This window comes from Carassius gibelio, chromosome B22, assembly GCF_023724105.1.
Source record: "Carassius gibelio isolate Cgi1373 ecotype wild population from Czech Republic chromosome B22, carGib1.2-hapl.c, whole genome shotgun sequence".
NCBI classification, from domain to species: Eukaryota; Metazoa; Chordata; class Actinopteri; order Cypriniformes; family Cyprinidae; genus Carassius; species Carassius gibelio.
The window spans coordinates 17,147,887-17,173,971 of record NC_068417.1 but is presented as its reverse complement, the minus strand read 5'-3'; the positions used below and the strand labels follow the sequence as shown (position 1 = coordinate 17,173,971).

The 26,085-nt window shown below is 34.8% G+C and overlaps 1 protein-coding gene across 2 annotated transcripts in view; it reads left to right on the top strand.

The window, feature by feature from the left end:
• LOC127988462 (uncharacterized) overlaps window positions 1-14,012 on the top strand; it is a 523,986-nt gene extending 509,974 nt beyond the window's left edge. The window contains exons 7-14 of one of the 2 annotated variants that reach the window (XM_052591222.1): window positions 2,288-2,581; window positions 2,928-3,233; window positions 3,549-3,866; window positions 7,234-7,536; window positions 9,046-9,351; window positions 11,870-12,175; window positions 12,583-12,618; window positions 13,075-14,012. In XM_052591222.1, coding sequence (XP_052447182.1) covers window positions 2,288-2,581; window positions 2,928-3,233; window positions 3,549-3,866; window positions 7,234-7,536; window positions 9,046-9,351; window positions 11,870-12,175; window positions 12,583-12,618; window positions 13,075-13,154 — 1,949 coding nt within the window. In that variant the 3' untranslated portion in view covers window positions 13,155-14,012. Of the gene's footprint in view, window positions 1-2,287; window positions 2,582-2,927; window positions 3,234-3,548; window positions 3,867-7,233; window positions 7,537-9,045; window positions 9,352-11,869; window positions 12,176-12,582; window positions 12,619-12,704; window positions 12,986-13,074 lie in introns of those variants that run through there. The other variant, XM_052591221.1, reaches the window with a different exon arrangement.
• Window positions 14,013-26,085: the final 12,073 nt, after the last annotated feature.

Below are 26,085 nucleotides of genomic sequence, written 5' to 3'. Positions count from 1 at the left end.
ATAACTAGACAGGATTCAAAACTATTGCCTTACTTTAGCCTCTTTTAACAGCGGTTAGCTTATAATAATGTTTTCTAATCTGAGTGGTAAGGGTAGGTTTTCGGGGGAAATTTGTCACGTCTGTAAACATGAAGTTGTCCCGGCTTCTAGACTATCCCATGTGAGGATCCTGCAGGTCACGGATCATTTATAGTCTTTTCTCACAGCAGCTGAAATAAATACATGTATCATTTTGATGGTGGGTCGTAATCCAGAAAGGGTTTTGTGTTTATGAAACTAAAACATTAAATTATATTCCAGATTTAAATGTGCTTCTGATTACAGATAGCCTGGGTTTACACAAGATGTGTATTTTAAAGATAACCAGTTCGAAGAGAGCTTAGGTTGCTGTTTGGGATCAAATAATTTCTTAAAATGAAATTCAAGTTGTATGACAACTAGATTAGACTGTACAGAAATTGAAATCTACAAGCTAATACACACTATACTCATAGACACGCAATGCTGATGTTGTTAACATTAATCATTTGAGAATAAAGTATAACAATAATAATAATTTGCATGGTTTGATGTGATATGAGCTAACAGATCGTTACACTTAATCACCATTGGTAGCGTGATTTATTTTGATGCATTTTTCCACAGTTGGACAGCACAAATGTGGCAGACTTTTTACTTACTCGTTCAGATGACAATATTTGGTGAAAAGTCTTATTTGGGTCATATATTCCAAGACGTAGGCTAAAATCTGTGTTTGCTATGTACAAGATTCACACCTGTGTGATGATTGACTCCCACACACATATACTTCAGAACAGATAGAAATCTGAGTAATTATTCACTGATCATCTTCCTGTTCACTAGAGCTCTTAAATTCAACACAAAAGATATTTGGGCTACAAACATAACAGGGGGAATAAGTTGACTGAATGTTGAACTTGACACACGTGTTTGAGAATTAAAAATAATATTTGAGAATTACAGCAGAGAGTTGCAGGAAACAATCACTTAAACTGCACATAAAGTTGTTGTGTGAGTTCAGATGATTTACAGCACATGAAATCATTTTCAGGTGTCTTTAATATCATTTGCGAAGGTCATTATAAACTCATTACATGGAAAAGAGCTGCTTGAAGATTCTTCAATATCTGCTCTCATTCATTAGATGAACGAGGGCGAGTAAATAACAGAATGTGTCTGAAATCGTTCACTCGTTCACTATTCCCTATATAGTGTATGACAGTTGAGTGCACTATATCAGTTAGGAGTGAACAAATAAGTGAACGATTCAGACAGTGACGTATGCACTGCGCGTGAGACTTGGAGCTGGTGCAAAAACATCGTCATATGTACTTTTATATTACATGTACCTTATCTTAGAAAATAATATTAATAGCAATAACACTCAAAATGACTTTATATTGCAGTTATATATACCTCCTCGTCAGCTTTAGGGTTTTATCGATGGCATATAATAATTTTTTTTGTAATGCTTTTATGTTCATAATCATTAAATGCTATTAAAATACTGAGCACAAAAATAAACACATAAACATGTTCATAATTATGTCTTTATTTTTAGTAACTTGACACTCGCTCAAGCAGTGTTTTGAGCTCAGATAAGATGAAGAGCGTCCTCAGGTGACCGTTAATTTCACATCAGAATGAATACACTACTGTGATTAAAGAACATTTTTAAATTATCATAAAATTATCATCATTTTTGTAAGTTAACAACGATGCACCTCAGTAAATTAGTCAAATATTAAACTGAGTTATTGCCTACATAACATATTTTAATATAAATAATGTATGAAAAAACGTTAAAACAGAAATAATAAAGATGTAAAAGTCATCTCTCATTCTTGCTCTTGCTTCCAGCTACAAACACTACAAAATGGCTGACACCCGATCTAGTGCACTATAAAGTGGATAGGGAACGGTTTTGGACACAGCAAATGTTATATTTAGTTATATGATAATGAAAAATATGTATATTAATATTTTCCCGAATGAACAGTTTAAAAACAAGTTTGTTCCTTTGACTAAAACCTGATTTTTTCAGTGGAAAATATTTTATTAACCAGTTAATACATGTTAACACATGCAACATTATTGCTAATTGTTACAGATCTTTTGTAAAAGTCGTCCAGAAGATGAAGCGTTTATTAGAAGCACATATGAAGAATCAGACCGTATCCTCTCAGTCATTAAATGATACTGACATGTTCATCTGGAAACTCAATAATAATCTCCTCTCTTCTGTGTCTCTGTGTGCTGCTGTCAGGGTCAGTGCCGCTGGGAGATGATGTGACTCTAAACCCTGAAACTGAAATACAGACTGGAGATGAGATACAGTGGTGGTGTGAAGACGCTCTCATCGCTGAAATCAAAGGAGAGAACAGAGAGATGAAGACATATGACGGTCCTGATGAGATATTCAAGAACAAACTGAAGCAGAGCGAGACGACTGGATCACTGAGCATCAAGAACATCTCAACTAAACACACTGGACGCTACACTCTGAAGATCAGAAGAGGAAGAGAAACCTTAGAGAAAAGATTCAATGTTTATGTCGGAGGTGAGTCACTCCATCAGTGTAATAATGATCTCATTCTTCCTCATTCATTCATTTTTTTCCTGAAGTGTATTCAGCTCAAACTGCTTAATGTTTCGACTCCTTTTAAAGTTTCCTCAGATTACTTCAGTCTTCAGTGTGTTTCTGTCTTTGGTTATTATAAAGAGTTTTTAAAAATCACTCCATTGCCCTGTGTCGTCATATAACAACATACTGTGACAAAGGGACAAAAGCCCCCCAAAATGAAATTACAAATGAAATTTCTGACTCTGATGTTCACATGCACACATTCTTGATCTAATGTCATCTGTGTGTTTCTGTCTTTCTGTCCACTGTTTCACTCATGAAGAGAGGAAGATAACAGTGATGGAGGGAGATCCTGTCACTCTACACCCTGATACTGGTATACAGAAAAGTGATGAGGTTCAGTGGCTGTTTGATGATAAAGAGCAGATTGTCCTGACTGAAATCAAGAACACAAAGGTGACTGAATATACTGGACCTGATTGGAGATTCAGAGACAGACTGAAGCTGAACGAGGAGAAAGGCACACTGACCATCACAAACACCAGAACTGAACACACTGGATTCTACACTCTGAAGATCACAAGAGGCAAAGACAAAATATACAAAAGATTCTACATTTCTGTCAACGGTGAGTCACTCCAGTGAATGTAATAATGATCACATTCTTCCTCGTTCATTATTTTGTTTCTGAAGTGAATTCAGCTCAAACTGCTTAATGTTTAGAGGATGATGTCAGTGAGAGCTGTATTTAATGTGTTTTTATACAGAACTTCATTTTCAGCTCACACTCTTCACACAGCAGTGTAAAGATCATCACTGATAAAACAGCGTCTGCATGATCTGTGTGTAGAAATGTCAAACTCTGATGTTCACATGCACACACACTTGTTCTAATGACATCTGTGTGTTTCTGTCCTTCTATGAACTGTTCTCACACATGAAGAGAGGAAGATAACAGGGGTGGAGGGAGATCCTGTCACTTTAGAGCCCGTTTATGAAATAAAGAAAGATGATTTGATTCGGTGGCTGTTTGGAGATAGAGAGCAGCAGACTCTCATAACTGAATTCAATGTAAAGACCGGAAAGATCTTAACATATGCTGATGTTGCTGATGGGATATTCAGAGACAGACTGAAGCTGGACGAGAAGACTAGATCTCTGACCATCAAGAACACCAGAACTGAACACTCTGGAGTCTATAAACTAGAGATCATCTCCAGCAGTGGGGATTCAGAACAGACATTTACTGTCACTGTCAGAGGTGAGTAGCTCAAGTCAGTGTTATAATTATCACAGATCTTCACCAGCAGTTATTCCTCATACACTGAAAAAGTAATAAGTAAATTTACTTAATTTTTATTTGGCAAGTTTTTGCACAAGCATTTTTCAAGTAAATTTAACACATTTGGAAATTAAGTAAATCTACTTAACTAAGTTAAGTAAAAAAATAATAATAATAATAAGTACATTTTATTGAGTAAAATTTAATTAATATTAAATTAATGCATTTAGCAGACACTTTTATCCAAAGCAACTTACAGTGCATTCAGGCTAACAATTTTCACCTCTCATGTGTTCCCGGGGAATCGAACCCCAAACCTTGCACTTTCTAACGCAATGTTCTACCACTGAGCTACAGGAACACTTCAAGATCTTGTGAAAAATAAGTGAAAATTTCACTTACTTACTTTTTTATTTTGGAAAAGTTTTTACACTAACAAAAAGCCCGAAACAGATATTCTAGAAATTTCTAAATGTAAAATAACTTTTTTTCAAAACAGTTTTATCAAATGAGAGTAAATAAGTCTCTCACTTCTTTCCCTTTAAACCAGTTTACAGCAAAGACAGCACGAAGGACTGGACGCACATGATAAATATTCTGCAATTAAGAAAACAGACAAAAGAAATAGCACTGTAAAACCTGATAAGTAAACTTTACTCAAATCGTTTGAGTAAACAGATTGCCTTGATTTAAACCATGTAAGTTTTAAAACTTTGCATTCAAGTAATTAAGTGATTAACTAAGTGCTGATTGAGAATTAGTGATGAACAGCTGCTGTTAACAAACAGAATCACTGAAGAAAAGAGAAACACAAGAACTACTACAACTGACTTCAGACACAGACTTAGATGAAATCAACTGAAATAAAATACATGAAATCTTTCAAGATCTGATTAAACAACCACACAAACAGCTTCACCAGCTCCACTTATTAATAACCAGACTGACTTTATTTCTGTCAGACGTCTACAGAAGAGCTTATTGAGAATGAACTAAGGTTTAGATGTTGATTTATTGTTTCATTTGAAGTAACCATGTTAGAGATCAGTGTTTGCTTTAGTTGAGCTCTTGACCCTTGACTTCTGTCTTAGTCTTTTCTCTGGCTGTTATAACCATGTGTTTCTGAAACACGTTTGTTATAACTCAAAAGCCCAGAAGAAATATCATCAGGTGTTAACCTGTACCTGTAGGTTGTTATACTTTATATTGGTGATGATAATCATCAATTATTGAACTGCATGAAGTCTAATCTCTGATGTAATAAGTGTCGTGTAATTTGATTGGTTATGGTAAAGGTGTGGCTAAGAGGAAGAGCTTCTGTGATAATCAGTTTATCTTAATGCCTTTTCAAACAGTTTGGTCTTCTTCCGTGTCACACTGTCACACACAGACATCAATAATCAGAATATGAACCTCAACAATGGTGACCATAAAAAAAATGCTGCAGAGCATGCTGGGAGCCATGGATGAGTTTTGTACTACAATAGTACCCAGAATGCATTGCAGCATGTTTTTTTTCGTCACCATTGTAGAGGTTAATATTCTGATTACTAATGTCTGTTTGACCAACTGGCATAGAAGAAAAATGTATGTGTACAAAAGTGTTTAGGAAGTCATTTTTGTATTAACTGATTATCACAGAATCGTTGGCCCTTAATGTCACTTTTACTAGAATCACTTCTTCTAATTACAAAACACCTCTTTCGTTAGAGATTAGACTTCGTACAGATCAACAATTGATTATTATCATCACCAATATAAAGTATAACAACCTACACCTAGGTACAGGTTAACACCTGATGGCATTTCTTCTAGGCTTTTGAATTACAACAGATGTGTTTTAGAAACACACGGTTATAACAACCAGAGAAAACATAAAGACAGAAGACAAGGGTCAAGAGCTCAACTAAAGCAAACACTGATCTCTAACATGGTTACTTCAAATGAAACAATAAATCAACATCTAAACCTTAGTTCATTCTCAATAAGATCTTCTGTAGACGTCTGACAGAAATAAAGTCAGTCTGGTTATTAATAAGTGGAGCTGGTGATGCTGTTTGTGGGGTTGTTTAATCAGATCTTGAGAGATTTCATGTATTTTATTTCAGTTGATTTCATCTAAGTCTGTGTCTGAAGTCAGTTGTAGTAGTTCTTGTGTTTCTCTTTTCTTCAGTGATTCTGTTTGTTAGCAGCAGCTGTTCCTCACTAATTCTCAATCAGCACTTAGTTAATCACTTAATTACTTGAATGCAAAGTTTTAAAACTTACATGGTTTAAATCAAGGCAATCTATTTACTCAAACGGTTTGAGTAAAGTTTACTTATCGGGTTTTACAGTGCTATTTCTTTTGTCTGTTTTCTTAATTGCAGAATATTTATCATGTGCATCCAGTCCTTCGTGCTGTCTTTGCTGTAAACTGGTTTAAAGGGCAGAAGTGAGAGACTTATTTACCCTCATTTGATAAAACTGTTTTGAAAAAAAGTTATTTTACATTTAGAAATTTCTAGAATATCTGTTTCGGGTTTTTTGTTAGTGTAAAAACTTTTCCAAAATAAAAAAGTAAGTAAGTGAAATTTTCACTTATTTTTCACAAGATCTTGAAGTGTTCCTGTAGCTCAGTGGTAGAACATTGCGTTAGCAAGTGCAAGGTTGGGGGTTTGATTCCCCGGGAACACATGATAGGTGAAAATTGTTAGCCTGAATGCACTGTAAGTTGCTTTGGATAAAAGTGTCTGCTAAATGCATTAATTTAATATTATTTAATTAAATTTTACTCAATAAAATGTACTTATTATTATTTTATTTTTTTTACTTAACTTAGTTAAGTAGATTTACGTAATTTCTAAATGTGTTAAATTTACTTGAAAAATGCTTGTGCAAAAACTTGCCAAATAAAAATTAAGTAAATTTACTTATTACTGTTTTCAGTGTAATTGTGTTCCTCTGCAGATAATTCAGCTCCAACTGTTTAATGTTCAGACTTCATTCAGTGTTTGTTCGGTAGATTATTTCATTCAGTTTTAAAATCTCCCGTTAAACTACACTGAAACACTGTTCTGCTGCTGCCACAAAAACTACTTCCTTAAGCTTTTATTCATATCAGTACTCTGTATAAAATTCACTTGGATTTATGGTTTTGTCTTTGAGTTATCAAATCTGAAGCTGAAACAGTAATATAAAGTTTCTGTTTAAGAAAACGGCAAACTGTCTTGATTTCAGACTCATAAAACAGCATCTGAATGATCATGATCTAGACAAATTCTGATATTCACATGAACACACTTGATCTAAAGACAATTTTTTCTTTGTTTTTCTCTGTTTCTGTTTCTGTGTGCTGCTGTGACAGATAAAGTGGAGCAGAAATTACTGAAAGGAGGAGATTCTGTCACTCTGAAGCCTGAAACTGAAATACAGAGAGAGGATCTGATCCTGTGGATGTTTGGAGATCAAGACAAGCTCATCGCTCAGATCAGAGGAGGAACAGTAGATGATGATGTTAATGAGAGATTCAGAGACAGACTGAAGCTGGACGAGACTGGATCACTGACCATCACAAAGATTGAAGATGAACACATGGGACCGTATAAACTACAGATCATCAGAAACACAGGAGAGATCTTGTACAAGAGATTCAAGGTTTCATTACCACGTAAGTAAATGTTTTTCAGTTTATTTTGTAAATTGTACACAAGTGTAAGAGTGATGTACTGAATGAACAGTTTCACACTGAACTGAATTTTAACAATCAAAGGTGCTCATTATAGTGTGTGACTGTAATTTGACATTCATTTAGTATTTTTCTCAATTTATCCAATCTGTTCAAAATTATGACTTCATGCAGATCAATAATACACCAGTTAAGAATATATTATGTATTGAATAGATTGAATATTTCTCTCATGTCATTATTGTAATGCTGAGAGTGTATTAACATGAGAGCACATGCAGGTAATGTGTGAGTGCAGTTCTCTCAGATATACAGTGTGTGTGTGTGTGTGTGTGTGTGTTTGTGTGTGTGTGTGTGTGTGTGTGTGTTAATTGGCTCGGCTCTCGCTCTGATATTGTGTGTGCTCAAACATTATCCTGCACAATATATTGTTGTTATAATCTGTCAACCATCAGACTTTGATTTACCAGTGAGATAACATAGTGTACCTTTTAATGGAAAATAAATTAAGATTAGATTAGATTAGATTCAACTTTATTGTCACTGCACATGTAGGTACAAGGCAACGAAATGCAGTTAGCATCTAACCAGAAGTGCAATAAGCAGTAAGTACAGAATATACAAGGTCTATAATATGTACAATAAATTTACAGATAAGTATTATGGACATAATTGACAGATTTTAAATACTATAAGCATGATATACAGGTAGGTGTACTATGAACATACTATACAGATGGATTATGTAATAAGTGTATGTACACTATAGGCAGAACTATGAACATCATTTACACTAGTGCAATGGACAGTAAAGGGCATAGAAAATATTTCAGTGTGCAAATGGATTACTCGGTGTTTCTGGATGAACAGACAGTAGTGCAAGTAATACGTTTTCTGTTTTTTGCTTGTTGTAAATAAATAAATCAGTCAGATGTAGTGATGAAGTGGAGGAGGAGTCTGTGTGTATGGTGTGGGAATCTGCTGGTCCTTGTTCGGAGGCTCCTGAAGCACCTCCCGGAGGGCAGGAGGTTAAACAGTCTATGGTCAGGGTGAGAGGAGTCCTTAAGATTGCTGCGAGCTCGACGTAGAAAGCGTTTCCTCTGGATGTCCTCAATAACAGGAAGTGGTGTCCCTGTTGGCTCCTTAATTTAATAAATCAAGGAGCCATTATTGTATTTCAAATATACAAATTTCATGATAGGAACTTCAATCTTAGTCAGCCAGTTTTGTAGATATTTTTACTATTTAATAGTTATTATTTGAGTTAAGTGCTTATATAGTTCTATAATAAAAGTTTATCAGTGTATGTTGCATCTTTATACCTTTTGTGAGCGATGTGTTTTATTGTGCCTTGGGCACCAAATAAGCCAGAGCCATTACTACATTTACATGTATACACACACACACACACAAACACACACCCTTAATGAAACTTTGCTGATATTATAATCTCCTCGTTTCTCTGTTTCTATGTGCTGCTGTGACATGAAGCGAGGATTGTGGAAGTGACTGAGGGAGAACCTGTCCATCTAAAGACTGATCTTACTGAAATACAGAGAGATGAGGAGATAGAGTGGAGGTTTGGAGATGAAAACTCTCTCATCGCTGAAATCAAAGGAGGGACTGTAGAGACACATGATGTTCCTGATGAGAGATTCAGAGACAGACTGGAGCTGGACGAGAAGACTGGAAATCTGATCATCAAGAACTGTGCATATGAACATGATGGACGTTATAAACTGAAGATACGCAGCAGTAAAGGAAACACAAACAGGACATACATTGTTAAAATCAGAGGTGAGTCTCTCCAGTCAGTGTAATAATGATCACATTCCTCTTCCTCATAGATTCAGATTTATTTCTGCAGGTGATTCAGATCAAACTGATTAATGTTCAAACTTCATTCAGAGTTTGTTCTGTAGATCATTCTTAAAAATCTATTAAAGATTAAAACTGATTAAAGTTGCTGCTTCACCTCAATGAGTATTTCATTCAGCTTTTATTGCTGGGCGCTATATCGGTATGAAAGTTATTATAATACCGTGGATACCTTTATATATTCATGAATTCAAATTTTGCATTTATATAGTTTGGTTCAATTTGTTACGCTTTGCAAATTTTAACACAAATGACGATAAAGAGTCGAGGCTGCACGGGTTTGTCTCCTGTGTCCAAGGCATTAGTAATCAAACACAGAGCATCGTAACAGACCAAACTAATAGAGCGAAGATCACCTGCTCCAGTGATTCCCAAACTGAGGGATCGTGTCATTTTTGATCATCAGATCATTTTTGCAAAAGAAATCTCTGCAGGTGATAAAGACTACACTGTATAACGGTCCCAATTATCACGCGACCACTTGCCTGATAAATAAATAATTGAGCGCAAAATATTAATTTGACACATTTTAATGACCTGAACATGACTCACAGTTCATGCTTGAGCGCTCCGTTATCAGTTGTGGTTATAACAGAGCACTAGATGGATTGATGAATCAGAGTTATATTGAGTTAAATAACACTGACACAAAAGACCATTTTTAATATTCAGAAGAGAATCGTGAAAAATAGTTCGCTCAAAAATATCAAGCAGAACAACTGTTTACAACATTGATAATAATCAGAAAATATTACTGAGCAGCAAATCATCATATTAGACTGATTTCTGAAGATCATGTGACACTGAAGACTGGAGAAATGATGCTGAAAACTCAGCTTTGATCACAGGAATACAGTAGACTATGTGTTAAAACAATCATAGATCATTTAAACTGACAATATTTCACAATATTACAGTGTTTACTGTATTTTTACTAAATAAATGTAGTCTTGGTGAGCATATAATCAACAATTCCTGACAGCTGCAAAATGGCCAAAAAACAATGACACAATAAAAATACTTTTCATGTCTCTGTCCAATCTCTTAAAGGAGGGGGTGAAATGCTCGTTTTCACTCAATATCCTGTTAATCTTGAGTACCTATAGAGTAGTACTGCATCCTTCATAACTCCAAAAAGTCTTTAGTTTTATTATATTCATAAGAGAAAGATAGTCTGTACCGATTTTTCCCGGAAAAACACGAGCGCCTAGAGGCGTGACGTGTGGGCGGAGCTAAAGAATCACGAGCGCCAGTAGGCTTTTGCGTTGAGAGCATGTGGAAGCTGTGACACAGATCCAGAGGCTGAAATTTAACAAGAGCAAAATCAGCAAAGGCGGTATGCTATGTGGTATGTACTGAAACTGTATATATTTGCTTAGCGGTTTTGGAAAATGACTAAGTTCCACTTTATGTCATCTTTTTTTTTTTTTTTTTTAAGCTGTACATGTGGAAAGTGCAGTTTGATGACAACATCGCATGTTGTTTACTTGATGTGCTTACGCGCTGATAGCTAAGTTAACAACACAGAGATATTTGAAGCAGTTTTACTCACCGCATGCGGTTCCAACACACAATCGTGACCCTTTTCCGTTGGGACTGCATTATCCTTAAGAAATAAACGATGTGCAATCCGAAATACAGTGAACAAACGAAAACACTTGCACAACTCCGTTGATGCTCTGTAAAAATAAACTCCATCCACTGGTCCCTTAATGCTGTTTCTCTTTTGGTAATCTGTGCAGGGTTGTCTTGCCCTGGCAACCAAAAACACACTTCTTTTCACGACGCCTTCGCTCTGATCAGGCTGTGCACAGCCTCTCTCTGCTCTGCTATAGGGGAGCGCGCGCTCTTCCGCTCTCAGTGCTCTGCTATACTGGAGCCCTCAGGACCCATATAAGGAAATTCCGCTCCATCTAACGTCACACAGAGCCATACTCGAAAAAAAACTTTCTGAAACTTGTGACAAACCGGAAGAGGTTTTTTTGGAACAGAAATACTCCTTCAAACATACAACTTAATTTTTGAAACTTTGTTCATGTTTAGCATGGGAATCCAACTCTCTAACAGTGTAAAAAACTCAGTATGCATGAAATAGCATTTCACCCCCCCTTTAATTTTTGTAGTTATATGAGGTTAAAATATTTTTACTGTAATTTTTTTTCTTAAATCTCAATATAATATTGATATCGCCTGGACAGTGTAAAATATTGTGATATGAATTGTAGCTCATATCACCCACCCCTAGCGCTCTATAAATAACACAGAAATGTGTATTAGATTCTTCTCCTCATACACAGCAAACTGTCTTTGTTTTGAACTGATGAAACAGCATCTGAATGTTTCTGTCTCATTTTGATCTCTGTTGTTCACATGAACACACTTGATCTAATGGATGTCTTTGTGTTTCTCTGTTTCTATGTGCTGCTGTGACATGAAGTGAGGGATGTGACAGTGACTGAGGGAGAATCTGTCCATCTAAAGACTGATCTTACTGAAATACAGAGAGATGAGGAGATAGAGTGGAGGTTTGTAGATAAAAACTCTCTCATCGCTGAAATCAAAGGAGGGACTGGAGAGACACATGATGTTCCTGATAAGAGATTCAGAGACAGACTGGAGCTGAACGAGAAGACTGGAGATCTGATCATCAAGAACTCTAGAGATGAACATGATGGATATTATAAACTGAAGATACGCAGCAGTAAAGGAAACACAAACTGGACATACAATGTTAAAATCAAAGGTGAGTCTCTCCAGTCAGTGTAATAATAATCACATTCTTTCTCATAGATTCAGATATTTTTCTGCAGGTGATTCAGATCAAACTGATTAATGTTCAAACTTCATTCAGAGTTTGTTCTGTAGTTCATTCTTAAAAATCTATTATTAAAGATTAAAACTGATTAAAGTTGCTGCTTCACCCCAGTGAGTATTTCGTTCAGCTTTTATTTCTATCAACGTTCTGTAAATAACACAGAAATGTATATTAGGTTCTTCTCCTCTGAAACACAGCAAACTGTCTTTGTGTTGAACTGATGAAACAGCATCTGAATCATGTTTCTGTATCATTCTGATCTCTGTTCTTCACTATAACACACTTGATCTAATGGATGTGTATTTGTCTGTTTCTATGTGCTGCTGTCACAAAAGAAGCGAGGACAGAATCATCGATGAAGGAAAAGACTGGTAAGAATCTGCTGTTTGCACTGAACTTTAACTTTACAACACTATCATGGTCTGATGTGTGATTTGGCTTCATGCGGTTTATTCAGATTTCAAGCAAATGACTGTAATTGAATTAAAGAGTGATTGTCCTGAGAGAAATGACCTTCTGTTGAATCTTTTCATGCTACAAACATCCAAGATGCAGAAGTCTAAATGAACCAAGTAAACTTTTACATTTCAGATTACATATTCTAGTAGATGCACGAGTTCACAAATATAATAATGTTCATTTGTGAGAAAAGTGCTTAAACTAAATTTAAGTCATCAAATGAACAAAATGTGCTTCTGACAATCTGTGTTAAATGATTTCTTAAATTGTGAAATGTTTGACGTTAGTTTTGATGTCTCATATGAAGAAATCCAGATTAGTGCATCTTCTCTGTTTTTAATACATCATGATCTCTATATTTCCTTCAGATTCCAGAAGAAACCGAATGAATGAATCAGTGAGTGTAGTGATGCCGCTGTTGAATGGAGGATGTGGATGTAGAGAATGAGGAGCGGACGAGTTCACTTTAACAACATAAGACCCGCCCACAAGTGTCAATCACTCTGACATCATCATCATTCAGCTCCAGCTTCAACACAAACATGTTTCTGATTTATGATCCTCTAGAATCCGTCCAGTGAAAGTCAGATATAAAACTGTGTGTTGAGCTGGTAAACTTGCATGTTAAAAACTTCTTTAGTTTTAGATGAACAGAGAAACATGTTTGAGATTTTAATAATATTACACTTCATTCTTTTACTCTATTTAGCCTGATACTAGTTTGACTCACAGCTTTGATTTTGTGTGATTGTAGACAGTGAGTTTATTCTGTTTTAAATAATAAACACAGTGAGTGTCAGAAAGTGTCATATTTTTTATAAGTTGTTTTACCACAGCAGTATCTCTAATCGTTTTGTTCTCTGTTTTATATGATAAACACCAGAAAAGATCCAGATTTATGATGTTCAGCGTTGATTACAGTCTGTTTCCAAGCTGAGATCACAAAATCTTCTTTTTCTTCATGTTCATAGTGCCTTTGTGTTCATACTGAAGTATTTGAAATGATCCTTATTGTACTTGTAGCAAAAAAAGATGAAATAAAAATGCTTTTATTCAGTTCTAGCAGTGATATAATACATGCGTTATCTTTGTGTTGTTTTATTAAATCTGACAACAGCATCTGTTTGATGAATAATACTCATGTAAGATATTATGCCACTGATCGTATACCCAATGTTTTTTGTCCTTTAGTGGACAAACACTGATAACGCTTTTGCTTCCTAACAACTGTTACTATATATATATATACACACTTGTACATTTGAATGTGAGTGTTGCAATATTAATAAATAATTAAAGGGCAAAATTGGGTGAAGTGTGTTTCTTCATACTATATGTAGTACACAATCAAATCTTTAGCAGTTAGGAAAAAATATCACTGTAAAAATAATTAGTATCCATTAGTTGTGTTGATTGTAATAACAAATATCCAGGAAAATCAGATTTACTACCTGAATATGGCAATGGACACCACATTTATATAATTTTGTATTAAAGGCCACATCGTTTTTCTAAATTGTGGCTGAAAATGCATATCATTTAAACACTGTACTGTAATGAGAAAACCAAAAAAAAAAAAAAATCAGAGTAAATCTTAAAGAAGTTTTTATCAAATGAGATGATTAAAAAGATACACATCAATGTCTACATTTAATAAACTCATACCTGCAAATTTGGAAAAAACAAAGGGTCTCCGTTAAATATGTGCAGTTTCACATGATTAGTGCAAACTGTCACATGACCAGAGCAGTTTATTTCCTGTTTGCAGCTTGAGAAGATGAAGACTGCATCACATCTCCAAAACTTAAGGCTAATAAAGTGTCTTAACATAAAGATTAAAGATAAACATAAACAAAGATTTTTGTTACACACATTACACATACTAAACTTTTAAGTTACCTGCCATTGATAACTTCTACTTGCAAAAAAAAAAAAAAAAAATACTCAGAAATAAACCAACAGCTTGAGGCTGTCTACACTGAATGTGACAAAGCTGCAAATCATGTTGTGTCAGGGGGTGTGCGATATTGACAAATATAATCTCAATATTTTATTTTATTGATAAAGATAATTAGCTAATATTTTGCTAAGTGTGTTATTGCACTGATATCTTAAGGCCGTGGACACCTGACTCCTGAAGTTTTTGATTTATTTCATATTCTGTGTGGACAGTTTACAGCAATGATAGAAATTAATCTTTTAAATTGATTTTTACCCTTTTATGTGCATTTTTACCTTTATAAAGCCAGTGTACATCATCTTTTGAGTCAAATTCTTACATTTAATCAGTCAATTATAATAATAATAATAAATTTTTAGGCTGTTATTAAACAAATTAAATCAGTATCAACAAAATAAATCTTTGCAGAAGTTGAAGTGGCATTCAGATGTAGGCTATAAATAATTTTTGATATTTTAAACTTGAAATGTTGAATACTGATATTTTAAATCAATACTTATTTTAAATAAGTGAGTCATTGAGACTAAACCGAATCATTTAAACGATTGATTGATTAATGAATGAACTCCTTCATGTTGCTCAAACTGTGGCTGTGTTTAATATGATTTCTGTTGGAGAAATAGAGCAAAAGCAGGCACGGTGTCAAAAAAGTCTCTTGATATTAACTTATTGTTTATTGAACGGTTGTATAAAATCAATATCACATTTGTAACCATGCAGATTATTATTATTATTATTTTTTTTTTACTCTTCGCAGGGCTGCCAACTTTTGAGTTCAACTTGGGAGTGAGAATTCCCATCTGGGGTGGGGGGGGGGGGGGGTAATATATATATATATATATATATATATATATATATATATATATATATATATATATATATATATATATATATATATATATATGTGTGTGTGTATATATATATATATATATATATATATATATATATATATATATATATATATATATATATATAAAAAACACCAGAGTTTTGTCTGACATCTGGACATGCCTAGTAGTCACTGTCATAGGGAGAGTGGGGTAAGATGAGCAAGTGGGTAAGTTGACCCACACTTTGTATCTTTCCAACTGTACACTTTTACTGTCATGTGACCATATATTTTGGAACCAACCATTATTTCTGTGAAAAGAAGAAAAACAGGGGAGGAGTGAAAGGCACTCATTTACTTTAAAACAGTTTTTTTTTTTTTTTTAGCGTTACATCAAAGTAATTTTATCCAGGTCTAAGAAATATTTATGATGCATATACAGTAGGTGATTTAACAACATATAGTAGCTAATATATATATATATATATATATATATATATATATATATAAAAGAAAAAACAATTAGTTGAGTCAACTAAAAATACCTTGTTACCCCACTGCCTATTTTTTTATTTTATTTTTTGTTATCTTGACAATTTATTTCTTGTTGAAACAACTTCCCATTACAGTGTAATTAGACCAGGTAACAAATTTGTTTAAGTTGACTTGACTATTATTTCCTAGTCCAGTCAACCTAAATCATGTTGTGTCAACTGGGATTTTCTTTTTTTTTTTTACTTGGATCAATAAACCTAAGCAAAAAGATGACAAGACACTTAAAAAAAAAAAAAAAAAAAAAAAAAAAAAAAACATTTATTAAATGATAGAGACAACAATTTCAATCACATTTAACTTGAACAAGCAATTTGCCGTCAGCACATCAACTGATAATTGAAATATATATATATATATATATATATTTTTTATATCTTACAAAAGTTCACATGCACTCCCCCACCATAGTGCAAGTTATTGGTCAAAATGAGAGACCAAGATATTGCAAAAGCAATCACATTTATTTACAAAAAATAAATAAAAATAAAAATAAATGAGTGTACTGTACTTTGTATAATAAAATATGAATGAAAGCACAAAGATCTGAACCGTCAGACTCTAAATTTCACAGTGCAACATGACCAGACAGAAGTGTTAACATCAGAAGAATCTTGAAAGTTTCCAAACTCTTTCCAATTATAATGTTATTTAGTGGTCATAAAACAAGAAACAGAAAAAGGAACGTAAAAGCACTTGTCCATTTGAAGGAAAATGTGTAGATTACTGTATAAGAAAATAAGACACGAAAAATTTGTTTTTGTGAGAGCATGGATATTCCAATTCATAACATGACAAACCTTAAATGTGCATTTAAAAATGTAGTGAAAGACTCAAAAGAAACAAAAGCTCCTTTACAAACCCCTACTTTAAAAAAAAAAAAAATTCTTGAAACTCTGCTGCGCCAAATCTACAAACCAAAAGTATCAAAAAAGCCTACAGTCAAGCCAGGGAACATACAGTTGGTTAATTTTTTGAAAAGATACTATTAAAATAGTTGAACATCTTCATATCTTGTCAGTCTAAAGTGGCAATCTCGTTCTCAGAAAAGTATTTTCTCCTTGGCATCTCATATCTTCTGTCAAGCGGTTTCTGAACCCGGTTTCATCAACAATAGAAATGGGAATTAAACTCTGCAACAGCTCTGTTAAGTTGTTTTTCTTCTTTGGAGTGGCTTTCATATTCCCTTGTTGTTGCTAGCACTTCTGAAATAGTAGGCTGGCTTCCTGAAGCAGTTTTTTTTTGTTCCTTTCTGTGGGTGTCAAAACAAGGAACATTTTAATTACATGTAAACCATTAGCTGTCATGAATCAACAGAGAATTATCAGCATTTATAGCATTTATTCATCATGGTTTGCTTACTGTGTGGTTTGTGTTTGGGTTCAAATTAGTTTAATGCATTTCATAAAGTAATGTTAACATGTTAAACTAGTATTAGTATAGTTAATAATCACTGATTCATCTAGATTAATAAATGTTATAATACTGTTAGGTCAGGTTACCTAATGAATGTTTACAAATGTAGCTTAATAGTAAAGTGTTATTCTAACATTGATATTAGTGATATTCATATTATTACTGTTACTCTCTCTCTCAGCTGATTCCTCACAGCGGCAGTAAAAGTAAGTTATTTTACTCAGTGGTGGAATGAATTACATTTACTTGCGTTACTGTAATTAAGTAGCTTTTTTGTGTATTTCAACTTTTTCAAGTAATTAAAAAACAACAACAACAAAAAAGATTTTTACTTAAGTATATTTAGTTTGAAGTATTACTTCGCTACATTTGAAAACGCATTATTTACGGAGTAAAAAAAAAAAAAAAAAAAGGCTTCCTGGAAACTACTGCAGTAAATAATGGGCAGGAGAGCAAACTGGCGCTAAAATCACAAGAGAGATACAGACAGGCGTCATGATGCAGAGACAGCTGAAAACAAAACCCTGTAGTATTCTGCTGAAGTTGAACTCGAAGGAAATGAACTGAAACCCCTGGCCATATTTATGCTCTATTATCCAGTGTAGCCTAAGCTGTGTTTACCCAGGGAGAGAAAACTAGAGGCTCTCAACATCAACCCTTGGCAAGCACAAAGAGGTAAGGTTATACTTGCATTGTTGTATTGATGGTTAAAATGAAGCTTTGACAGTTTAGCAAAAGGTTTTGCACAAAGTAGCCAAAGAGACAGTAGTGCAGGGTGTGCGATCTGCCATAATATCGTAATTCTTGTTTTAATGATGTCTGATTTGACTTTATTAGTATTTTGCCAAAAACCAAACCAAAAACTCCTACAAAGTGCCGTGAAGTCTAGTAGATCAGACTAGTGTGCGCACGCATTCTTTCACTGCCTGATTTAGTCTGTTAAAATGCATTTAATAAATTATCAAAAAATTGCAGATATAGGGGCAGAAAATGTATATATTTATATAATTTCATATAGTAAATCAGTATCACATGAAGAGTGGGTTTTTTTCTTCCAAAAATCAGCATGATTATATAGTGTTTTTTTTTTTATTTTTTTTATTTTTTACAACAGTTCAATAAACAAGAAGTTAATTAAGAGACTTGCGGTTTAGACATAATTCCAAACACAGACACCAAAGCACAGTTTTGCGTCTCTGAGGAATAACAGTGTTTCGTTCCTGAATGAATCAACTGTTTAAATGATTCGGTTCAATCGCTGTAGGAGCCATTTATATATTCACCTTCTCTGGATCGGTTAATGTTGCTATTATTATTCTAGCCACTGGGAGGGAGTGTTAAACTATGTGTGACACGTCACTGGGAGGTAGATATATTTACAGGTGTTGCAATTAGTAAAAAAAATACAAAATATTTTTTTGGCCTTGAAAAAAGAAACCATGATTTTGCGTCAATTTCTAAATTAATGATTAACAACAAATTAGTAGATAATTCTTCAATGATTTCAAAATAGGTTGCTCAATTTTTTAGTAATTTGTATTCTCCTATATCAGCTACTTCAAATATGGATACCTTTTAAATAATTTAGTGAGTGATACCAAAAAAATAGACCAGAACTTTCAGAATAATTGTGATAAAGAAATAGATAGTGAAGAGTTGAGAGAGTGCATTAACTTATTAAAGAATAACAAATCTCCAGGCAACGACGGGCTAACCAGTGAGTTTTATAAGACTTTTTCTAAAGAACTTTCACCTTTTTTATTGTCAGTATTTGTGGAAGCTGTACAAAATGGAGAATTGCCTGCTTCATTAAAACAAGGAATTATAACATTGATTCCCAAACCTAAAAAAGACAAGTTATTCATTGAAAATTGGAGGCCTATTAGTTTATTAAATAATGACAGTAAATTGTATGCAATGATTTCTGCTAGAAGATTGAAGCAAGGTTTAGACAAAATAATTGATATAGAACAGTTTGGGTTTATGAAAGGCCGTCATATTAGGGATAATATTAGACTAGTATTAGATATGATTGATTATAATCACTTTATCGAGGATGATAGTTTTATTTTATTTATTGATTTTTATAAAGCATTTGATACAGTGATTCATAATTTTATTTTCAAAGTTATTAAATGGTTTGGTTTTGGAGATATGTTTTTGAAAGCAGTCAAAACATTGTATAGTGGGTGTAATAGTTCTGTCAAACTTGCGCATGGCACCTCACAAAGATTTGATTTTCATCGTGGCATTAGGCAAGGATGCCCTTTCTCTCCTTTTTTATTTCTGTTAGTTACTCAGGTTTTAGCATCGCATATAAAACAAAATCAGTTTAATGGTATCACATCTTTAGGTGTACAATTCAAGCTTAGCCAGTTTGCTGATGACACTGCAGTGTTTCTGAAAAACAAATATGAAGTACCCAAAATACTAAGATACATTGAGGAATTCACTGGTGTGTCAAGTCTTAAAATGAACTTAGATAAATCTGTATTATTTCCCCTTAAAGATTGCTCCTCTTCAGAAATATAGAAAATATTCCAGTTAAACATAAATTAACATATTTCGTGTAATAATTTGTAAAAATGAAAAACAAAGGAGTCAGTTAAACTTTGAACCAATTATTGAAAAAACTAAAAAGAAATTTAATTTGTGGTTATTGAGGGACATCTCGATATTTGGGAGGGTTTTAATGTCAAAGGCGGAGGGTATATCTGTTTATACGTCATTATCATTAGATGTGCCTCCAAAGATTATTAAAGAGCTAGATCAGATTCTTTATAATTTTATTTGGAGGAAAAAAACACATTATTTAAAAAAGGAGGTAATTTGTAATCTAAAGAGCAAGGCGGACTGGAGGTCTTAGACTATAATACTCTCAATGACACTTTAAAAATTAAATGGTTGATAGAGTTGATGAAGAATAGAGAAAGTCCTTGGAATGCATTTCCTAATTATATATTTAATACTCTTGGAGGCATAGACTTTTTGTTGAAATGTAATTTTTCTGTTGACAAAATTCCTGTTAAATTGGCCGGTTTTCACAGAAAAGTTTTCACAGAAAAGCCCTGTTAGCATGGAAATTGGTTTATAAGCACAATTTTTCACCCCACAGATATTTCATATGGAACAACAAAGACATATTATTTAAAAACAAATCTTTATTCTATCATACTTGGTTCAAGGAAGGTATTCTTTTAGTAAGACAGTTAGTTAATTCCCATGGATACTTGTTATCGTATTCTGAATTTCTTCAGAAATTCCAATTACCAGTTAAACCAAGAGAATTTGCGATTGTTTTTGATGCAGCTCCAAAGAGTGTGATGTTACTTTTAAAAAACTGTAACTTAGAAGAAATCAGCTTGGTTAATCCTTTTGGTAACATTTTCATTGAAAATACTGATGTTTTAAAACAACAGTGTAGCAATAAGATTATAAGAAATGCTCTTTGTTTTGTCTCCTTACCTGCAGCAAGATTTTTTTGGTCATCTTTATTTGGTAATATCTCTTGGGTTAAAGTGTGGAAACTGCAAAATAAGTTTTGTATCAATAAAAAAATTAAGGAAGTGTCTTACAAAATACTTCATAGAATTTATCCTGCTAAGCATGTTTTGGAAAGATTTAAGCTTAATATTTCATATTCTTGTGAATTTTGTGGTCAAGAAAAAGAAACGATCTTACATCTTTTTTTTTCATTGTATTTATTCAAGAATATTTTGGAAAGATTTGGAATTCTATATTAACAGAAAAATTGAAGGTATGATAGAAATTTGTATATTTGATGTAATTTTTTATACAGAAAACGACAATTTGAATAGTAAAGAACAACATATTATACAATTGTTTATTTTGTTAGGAAAATTCCATATACATTAGAAAAAATGGGCTCAATGTAAACCAAATTTTGTACATTTTATAAATGACTTCAAATTATACATACATTTCTTGGAACAAACAGAAAACAAAAAAGCACTGAAAACATGTAATGCTCTGAAATCATTGAAATGTAACTTTTTTTCTCTCTCTTTTTCTCTCGTTCACTTTTCTTTGGCAGCTAATGTTAATTTGATTAAGTGAATATGTAATACCTCATGTTCTTGTGGCATTGAATTAATAAAGCAAAAAATAAAAATAAAAAGTGTTGCAATTAGTTAGGAAAGGGTGTGGATGGCGAGGAACACACGGTTCTTACCGTAGCCGTGAGCACTCAGGTTACCAACAGCACGACAGCACTTTAATATTCAGCACTGGGTGAAGTATCATTGTATGTAAATTATCCCTTTTTTACCTTTATAATAAACGGGAACACCACCCAAAGAGAGCTAATGTTTGGACTCAGAATTTTCTGCTACGCGTTGAGAACACCATGCCATCTATGCCGAGGCTTATAGGATAGCCTCAACAATCGCAATGACTCAGTTATTAACAGCGACTTGCTGACACCTACTGTTTTAGTGACTGTTTAGCTGACACCTACCACCAATTTTAATTTCACATTTAATGTATTTTTTTTATTTATTTTTTTATAATTTCAAATGAGTACTCAACATTTTATGTCTTATATATCAAAACATTTGTAACTGCAGGTTAAATGCATTCATGTCCTGCATTCTCTGCATTGAAAAGATGGATTTTGTTGATACTGATTTAATTTGCCTGGTAACAGCCCAAATGCCTTATTATAAATAAACGATTAATTCAACTAGTTTGAGATATAAAGGCCTATCCCAGGGGTGTCAGACTCAGTTCCTGAAGGACCGTAGACCTGCAGAGTTTAGTTCTAACCCTGTTTCAGCACACGTATCATGTAGTTTTCAAATAAGCCTAAATGATTAGATTAGCTGGATCAGGTGTGTTTAATTAACCTGCTTGCAAGTAAGTAGATGTGCTTCTTGAAACGTCACTTCCTGTTTGTTGTTGACGGCTGTACTGCGTTTGAGCTCCGTCATTATCTTCTTTTCATTGACTATTTTTAACTTAAAAATCAATTTTATACATCATTTCCGTTTATATAACGCGTGAATATATTCTCTATTGTATTCTACAACAAAAACAATCAGAGCGCCTCGCTATCACTAGTTTTATTTTGATCTCCCGGGTCCGCTATTAGCTTTTAGCCAGTTAGCATCAACAAGCGTGGTTGCTGCTAACTGCGCTTACATTGCTAATACTCTATTCTCACACATTACCACTGCTGTACTCACTGTTACTTGTTTTAATGGCAGATGAATGTCTCCACTCTGTGCAGCTCGAGCTCGAGGCCGTGGGGAAGCAGATTCGCGACCTGGAACAGAGGCAGGACCAGCTGAGAGAGCGGAGAGCCGCGCTGGAATCATCCCGGGCTGACGCTCACAAGTCCGGGGTAAGTATACAGCGTGCTGTTAACAGTCCCACCACGTCTACTCCGTGTGTTTCTCTGCACAGGCCCGGTGCACCCAGGACACGATCTTCCCAGATGTCCTTCACTGCGACGCCGAGACACCACGGACCCTGGGTGCATCCACAGCGGAGGACGCGAGCCGGGCCCCGGGCGATGACTTCTCCCCCTCCTGCCTTCGAGATCTCCATCCGGAATCATTTAGCTCCCCTCCGTGAGACAGGACGCGGCGCTGTGATCATCGGAGACTCCATCGTCCGACACGTAAGTGTTACGTTAGCCGAAGGTAAAGTGCACACTCATTGTTTGCCTGGTGCTCGTGTTCTCGATGTTTCTGCGCAGATACCCGCGATCCTGAAGGCCGATGAGAGCCCCAGAGCGGTCGTGCTTCACGCCGGGGTTAACGACACCACGCTGCGGCAGACGGAGACGCTGAAGAGGGACTTCAGGAGCCTGATCGAGATGGTTCGCAGCACGACGCCCGCGGCGATGATCATCGTGTCAGGACCACTGCCCACGTACCGACGAGGACACAAAAGGTTCAGTAGACTTTTTGCTTTAAATGAATGGTTGTTGTTAGGGCTGGGTGATATATCTAACGATATGATCATGCGCATCTAATCAGTAAAGCTGCTTCTGTGATCACCGCTAAAATCTCCATCACCTGCTTATAATTGGAGTGGCATTTAATAGACAGAGCCGTAGATCGCTGACAAGCCACGCCATATCGCGTTCATTATCGCAGATGAATCGCCTTCGATAATGAACGCGATATGGCGTGGCTTGTCTTGACGCAACCTGATTCAATTATTCCACCAACGTTAAATAGTAATGACTTTATGAATTTCTTCACTGATAAAATAGATAACATTAGAAATACAATAGCGAATGTAGATTCTACAGCGTCTAACACTTCAGTTTCATCCATCGCACCCAAAGATAAACTGCAGTGCTTTACAACCATAGGACAGGAAGAGCTAAATAAACGTATCACTGTATCTAAACCGACAACATGTTTATTAGATCCTGTACCCACTAAATTACTGAAAGAGCTGTTACCTGTAGCCGAAGAACCGCTTCTCAATATCATAAACTCGTCGTTATCTTTAGGACACGTCCCAAAACCATTCAAGCTGGCGGTTATCAAGCCTCTTATTAAGAAACCAAAACTAGATCCTAGTGTACTGGCAAATTATAGGCCTATTTCAAATCTTCCATTTATGTCTAAAATTTTAGAAAAAGTTGTGTCTGCTCAATTGAGCACCTTCCTACATAAAAATGATCTGTATGAAGAATTTCAGTCAGGTTTTAGGCCCCACCATAGCACAGAAACTGCACTTGTTAAAATTACAAATGACCTGCTCCTTGCCTCAGACCAAGGCTGCATCTCATTTCTAGTCTTACTTGATCTTAGTGCTGCGTTCAAAACCATAGATCATGACATACTCATAGATCGATTACAAAACTATACAGGTATTCAAGGGCAGGCTCTAAGATGGTTTAGATCCTACCTGTCCGATCGCTACCATTTTGTTTACTTAAATGGGGAGTCATCTCATTTATCATCAGTAAAATATGGAGTGCCACAAGGATCCGTCCTAGGTCCCCTTCTATTTTCAATATACATGTTGCCCCTTGGTAATATTATTAGAAAATACGGAATTAGCTTCCACTGTTATGCTGATGATACTCAGCTATATATCTCAACGAGACCAGATGAAACTTCCCAATTATCTAAGCTAACAGAGTGTGTTAAAAATGTAAAAGATTGGATGACAAATAATTTTCTCCAATTAAATTAGGATAAGACAGAGATACTAATTATTGGACCAAAAAACACTACACAGAATCTTGTAGATTACAATCTGCAACTAGACGTTACTTCCTCTACAGTCAAAAATCTGGGTGTTATATTAAACAGCAATTTGTCTTTTGAAAATCATATTTCCAATGTTACAAAAACTGCATTCTTCCATCTTAGAAACATTGCCAAGCTACGAAACATGTTATCTGTTTTTGATGAAGAAAAGCTAGTTCATGCATTCATGACCTCTAGACTGGACTATTGTAATGCACTTCTAGGTGGTTGTCCTGCTTCGTCAATAAACATGCTACAGGTAGTCCAAAATGCAGCAGCTAGAGTCCTTACGAGGTCAAGAAAATATGATCATATTACCCCAATTTTACAGTCTCTGCACTGGCTACCTATTAAGTTCCGTATCAGTTACAAATTATCATTACTTACCTATAAGGCCCTAAATGGTTTAGCTCCAGCGTACCTAACTAGCCTTCTACCACGTTACAACCCATCACGCACCCGAAGGTCACAAAACACTGGACTTTTGGTTGTTCCTAGGATAGCGAAGTCCTCTAAAGGAGGTAGAGCTTTCTCACATTTGGCTCCCAAACTCCGGAATAGCCTTCCTGATAATGTTCGGGGTTCAGACACACTCTCTCTGTTTAAATCTAGATTAAAAACACATCTCTTTCACCAAGCACACTGTAAACCCTGATAAGTTCACAGAACTCAAAAAATATTTTGTAACAGATTACACAAAAACATTTAAGTGATGTTTTTAAATGTTTTAAGTTTACATAAACTTAAAAAATTTAATTCCAGTTGCCTTAAATTATCTCGGAGTTATCTTAAATAATTATATTTCTGAACTTATAATTAGGGAGTAATTCACTCATAATTTTATCTATTTTTCAACTCCTATAATGTGGGAAATACACTCAAAATTAGACTTTTGCTGTCCATCCTCAGTCTAACCACAGGCTCTACTCTTCACCACAACGGTAACACTACAAATCCAACATAACATAAACCTTTGTAAAATCTAATATAACACAACATTTATGTATTAACTTATGTCCCTCTATGTTAATCTTGTGTAAAAACACACAAAATAACACTTAATTTCTAAATTTATTAGGGCTCAAGCCCAAAGGGCGAGAGGCCTATTGTTTTCCTTAGGATTATTTTTTATTATTATTAGGGCTCAAGCCTGGAGGGCGAGAGCCCTATTGTTTTCCTTAGGATTATTTGTTATTAGGGCCCGAGCACCGATGGTGTGAGGACCCTCTTGGAATTGCTCCGTTTATTATTATTATTATTAGGGCCCGAGCACCGATGGTGTGAGGACCCTCTTGGAATTGCTCCGTTTATTATTAGGGCCCGAGCACCGATGGTGTGAGGACCCTCTTGGAATTGCTCCGTTTATTATTATTATTATTAGGGCTCA